The 5,559-nt window shown below is 55.7% G+C and overlaps 1 protein-coding gene across 1 annotated transcript in view; it reads left to right on the forward strand.

The window, feature by feature from the left end:
* Nucleotides 1-5,559, forward strand: part of CSMD2 (CUB and Sushi multiple domains 2) — a 565,338-nt gene that overhangs the window by 257,206 nt on the left and 302,573 nt on the right. The window contains 1 exon segment of the mRNA XM_027775561.1: nt 4,657-4,734. Coding sequence (XP_027631362.1) covers nt 4,657-4,734 — 78 coding nt within the window.

Genomic DNA, 5,559 nt, shown 5'->3' on the forward strand with positions numbered 1-5,559 from the left:
TCTCTCTCTGTCTGTCTGGTGAGCGCACATGCCCTATAGCAAAAACCTCTCAAAAAAAAGAACATGTGAGTAAGCCAGGCTATGAAAGAAAGATATTGTATGTATCCACTCAATATATACCGACTATCCTCACTCTATGATAGAGAGCAAAAAATCGGAGGACATAAAAGCAGTGAAGGTACTTAATGAGAATAGGACAGTGTGGAATGGGGTAAGTGAAGAGAAGAGGATAGAGAAAGATAGCAAGTGAACAATAGAGAGGCAAGACGTTAGTGAGAAACAGATAGGGCTTATTAACTGTTGATGATGACGTGTATAGTATTCTCAATTGGATTGGTCTGAGAAGTACTTCACGATGGGCAAAGTATTTTTACAAGCAAAATGAGAAATAGCAATTGACTGTTTTAAAAAATAATTAGAATAATAAAAATAATGATTGGGGAAAACATAGAAAAGATATTGAATGTTGAAGTGGGGAGATTAATGTCTCTGTACTGACGGACAAGCATGGCATTCCCTTTTGAAAAAACAATGTAATACACTGTAAAGTTATATGTAATCCAATGTAATATAAAGAAGATTATGATGATAATTAAAAAAATTAAAAAATAAAAAAAGTTTAAAAAAGTTAATGAAAAAAAATAGAATTAAAAGTACAGTTTAGGGCCAGCAGTGGAGGCCAAACCTACTTGGAATCCGTGCATAGCTTTTTTCGTGATGGACATTTTCTGTGAACTTTCTGAAGAGTCTTTGTCTCAGCATCAGGCTAGTGGCACTCCATGGATGAATGTACAAATGACACGAATGAGTGGATCCAGGAACTTTCCGGGTCCTGACCGTGTCGCCCATCTGCCAGGTTTGACCCTCCTTTCTGAGCGGGCCGGTCAGCGAGGCACCATGGCGATCGAGGAGACCGGCCCTTGCCCTCTGACCCTTCTCACCCCGCACCACCCTGCTCTGTCAAGACAGCTTCCCCAGAACTCATTTTGGTGCTGGTGTTGATCACTGGCCATCCACCTGGATGCTCAAGAGACAAGTTAGCTGTGTGTGATTCAGGGTGTAGCCACTTCCCTGGGGTTGCTCCGAACCTGAGACCCCATCCGGAGGTGGTCTCGTATGCTAAGGTCCTGGTGATGTGGGTCTTGTCTAGACCTGCTCTCCTGACCCACTTATCTGCTCTAACAGGGTTGGCCGACCTTGGGCTCCACCTCCCCAGACCTGGACCCGGGTGGGCTGGCTCAGATGTGCATGTTTTAGAAATGCACCTATTGGTCTGAGGAGCGCTACCCCAAGACGGTAGCCCCTGCATTTCCCAGGCAAACAGGGAGAACAAAAGCTCTGTCCTAGACTCTAACGTGCACCGAAGGCCATGGGGTATCCATAGGCCACGTGGGTGACACAGCCGCTCAGACTCGGCTCAGAGGAGTCCACAGCCATGAGAGCGTATGTGTAAATTCAGGAGCCGCTGCAGCTCCTCGGGTCCCTCTCACTCTGTTCCCATTACCTGGACAAACCCCACCCCATGGCAGGTGGCAGGAGGTAACGAAGGAAGAGTGGTGGTTACTTCTCACTAGAAGCAGCTGGAGGAGTGTCCAGCTCTGACCCACTTAGTCCTTCCTTGGGAAGTAAGGAGTGGAGAGGACGGATGTAGAATCAGGACTTGGGGCCTGACCCACACGGGAGGGTTTCAGGTTCATGTCCCGAGACCTCCCTGCACACACCATGCTCACCTGTGCCATGAGCTAAGGCTTCGACCATGGGTGGATTAGGGGTGTGGGCTCCTAGTTGGGGTTGCTGTCTCTCTACCCCTCTCTATGTGTCTCTCAGGAAAGAAGGAAAGAGAAATAAATAAATAAAGACTTTAAGATGAAGATTAATTGACTAATGAAAAATAGTAAAATAAATCAGGCATCCCCTGGGGCCCGAGGAGGGGAGCAGAGCATAAGACTTTTTCTCAACAAAGCCTTGAGAAGAGAGGAAGCATGGCCCCTCCCTCAGCAACACCCCCACACTGCATGGTCCCCCAGCTCCAGAGATAACCCAGGCAGCACTGGCCCCTGGGAGGGGTACCCATGGTGCTCTGCTCCCCTCCTCATCCCCCTTCCAGTGGACACTAGAACTGGAGACAAAGAGACAGTGAAGACCCCGACCTCACCGCTGCTCCTCGCTCAGGTCCCCTGAACCATCTCTGCAGCCTGACCTTGAAGGGGCTACACCAGGTCATAGAGATCCCTCAGCCACCCCTGCCCCGGCAGGGCTTCAAGGGAAGGCACTCAGCCTGTTCTCGTGGTGCTGTTTTGTTCTTAGGGCTGGCTGAACCAAAGGGCTTTCGTTCCCTGCACCCTGAGCTACGGGTTTGAATAATGCATGTTTCCCTGCTAATGCCTTCTGGTTGGTAATGGGCCTGTGTTAGTGTTCATTGGAGATTTTCCTGCCGGATACACACAGAGTAACGCACATTTATAAAAAGGGTTTGAACGCTTGTTGGAGGCTCTGCTTCTGTGGTGGTAACTGAATTTTGTCAGGCATTCAGCTTAGACGGTGACATGCCAGGGACCTACCCTTGGAGACTTCGTGATGTAGGCAGTCGGGACAGGAAGAGGACTCCGCTTGCACTCGGTCCCTTTGGTTTGGGGTTATTATGCTACCCCGAGTCTAAAGTGATTCGTGAGTTTTCAGGACCTGAGGTCAGGAAGGGACAGGTTCTGGGAAGGCTGACGCTGCCCCAGGATGGCTTCGGGGAAGGTTGAAGGAGAGAAGCTGAGTCTCGTTGCTTCCTGGCGGTGTGATCTCCAGCACTTTGACCCTACTTTGCATTATCTGCCGAGGTGGTGTAAAAGCTCCCAGTTCACCAGATGCACTGACCAGTGGAGGCCCGCCACGTACCAGAGATGGTCTCGGCATTGCGGACGCAGCAGGGAACGCCCTCGTGGAGCTTTTGTTGCCATGTGGGGACGTAAAGCACCTAGTTAATGACGTGGGGTGCTGGACAGCTAGGGAGATGGAGCAGGGAGGGCTGGGGAGCTGCTGTGGGCACCATTTCCACTCAGTGGCCAGGGAGGGCTCAGTGGACAGGGAGGTGCTGTCTGCACAAATGCCTCAAGGGAAAGGGGGTTTCTGGGGGACGGCAGTCCGGAGACTGGGCAGGCGGAAGCACGCTGGCGTATTGCCGGAACGGCAGGCAGGCCCACTGGGCTGGAGAGGAGTGGCTAAGGTCAGAGAGGTCAGCAAGGTCCCAGGGAGGGCAGACTGAGCCTTGCAGGCCTTTGGAAGCCTTCGACTCGACTCTAGGGCGGGTGGGTCGCCACATGCAGGTTTGAGCAGAGGGGTAATAGGATCCGATCTAGGTTTGAGCAGGATTGCTCTGACTCTTGTGCTGAGGACAGAGTATGGGTTGAGGGTGGGAGATGGGAGGCCATGGCCATGGTGGGAGGGCTTGGAAACGTGGGCCGGGATGACACACGTGGACGTCGTGAGGAGGGGTGGCTCAGGATGTATTGGGAAGGACTCCTTGGCGGCGTGTGTGGGTGTGAGAGAGGAGTCAAGGATGCTGATTTAAGGGTTGAACTTGTCAAGTGCCCAGGGCCTGGCATGGAGGAAGCGTCAGGCACAGTCCCCACCCCTGCTGGGTGGCAGGGCTAAGCCATGTTCCAGGGCCAGCTGGAAGATGGCACAAGGGCTCAGCGACTGGACAGATGCATCTCCTCGGGCAGGACGCAGCCCCAGAGGCCAGGAGAATGCTCAGGGTCCAGGCTGTCAGACCGAAGCAGGCGGACGGTAGAGTGGAGTGGCCTCGGGAGTGGTAGTTCCGGCTCTGGCACTCAGGGTTTGGGACAGTCCTGAGGAGGTGTGGGCTGGACCTGGACACAGGGCAAAGCCGGACATAATCCATCAGGCCCCACCTGAACCAGGCCCCACGCCCGTGTCCTCCCACGCTCACCTCCGCTTCCTACAGTAGGTCTGCTGCCCTCGGCTCAGCTCGGAGAACAGCTGACTCTGCTGTCTCTCATCCTCTTGGGACCAGCATGTCTCCTTGCAGGGATGGCAGAGCTGCGAGGGGCACAATTCCTCTGGCAGGTGCTTCCGCAGCCTTTGAACAGGTCAAGGCCTCCGTGTTTCCAAGGGTCAAAGCAAGCCACATGGCCAAGGCCTCAGGCGAAGGCTGGGGCTGAGCGCCACCTCTGCAGTGGAGGAACCGTGAAGTCAGTGCAGAGGGTATCGCCGCAGGGACAGTGGCGGTTTAGGGTTAGGCTCCAGTCCACCAGGCCTAGTCGAACCCGCAGAGGAGCAAAAGCGCAGGGACCATGAGGCTTCCTGTGTGGACGCTCAGGGAAGGTTGGCCGAGGAGCAGGCCGAAGTCAGGCGTTCTGGTGACAAGCTCTCAGCCACCATGGGAGGGAATCCCAGAGCCCCCCACAGCCCACGGGGTGGGAGACAGCCTCTTCTGCCTCTGCCAGCGGCTGCCCTGACAGCAGCACTTCCCTGTCCGAGACCCCTCCTGCACTTACGTGTTCCCCCGACCGTGTCCCTGCCGGGAGGGCCTCCTGGCTTTGGTGCAGCCTGGCAAGGCCCAAGCCACAAAGGGGCTCATCCTAGAGGGACCCCACCCCTGGTCTCAGACACCGACTCAAACCGTCTCTCCCCTTACTTCTCTAGTCAAGAAGCAGATCGAGCTGAAGTCTCGTGGTGTGAAGCTGATGCCCAGCAAGGACAGCAGCCAGAAGACGTCTGTGTGTAAGTGTCACTCGCCTGCCCACCTGCCGGGCTCTCGCCGTCGGATGTGACTGTGGGGAGGCCGGACGATGCCAGACGGCTTCCCCTCGCCCTGTTCCCCGTCCTGGGGTCCGCGCGGGCAGCTGACCAGCCAGCAGCCCCGGGGCCTCCTGCACCTTCTGTTCCTCCCATTCCCACCTTTCCCTCCCTCCCTCACTTCCCATTTGAACTGCAGTCCGGGGCGTCATTACTGCCACATCGCTCATTGTTTTTCCTTTTGAATCACTTCCACCCGCTAAGACAGTCCTCTCTGGCTGCTCCTCTAGGAGTCCGTAACCTCTGGTGGGGTCTGGGGGCTGCAGGGCCCCACTGCTAGCTCCCGGGGCCAGACTGGGAAGGGGGAGGAGGGCCGTGCCTAGTGGTGTTCTCCAGGGGCTCTGGGCCTGGCGGGCAGAGAGGACTAGAGTGGGGATCCTGCTGGCCCGGGGCTGGGGGGCAGCTGGGGCCCTCTGTGTGGGCCCAGGAAGATCCCCTCGGTGAGGACAAGTTCCTTCTGCCAGAGTCTGAGAACTGCAAGGGTCCAGTGTGGAGGGAGGGTCTGGAATGTTGGCCCAGAAACACCTGACTGGAGCCCCGGGCTGCAGGGCTTTGAGAGCACTGGGAGGGGCTAGGGACCGTTCTGCCCTCCCAAGAAGGCTGGACGGGAAAGCAGAGGTTTGCTCACCCTTCCCTGTTCCCCTCCCCCCATTCACCTCCCTCACTTCCTTAAGATTGGAGCACTGCTGATTGGGGAGGGGGACAGGCAGAGGCGGCCCTGAGCCCATGTGGCCCTGAGGAGGCTAGGGA

Source organism: Tupaia chinensis, unplaced genomic scaffold, assembly GCF_000334495.1.
Source record: "Tupaia chinensis unplaced genomic scaffold, TupChi_1.0 Scaffold000573_1, whole genome shotgun sequence".
NCBI classification, from domain to species: Eukaryota; Metazoa; Chordata; class Mammalia; order Scandentia; family Tupaiidae; genus Tupaia; species Tupaia belangeri.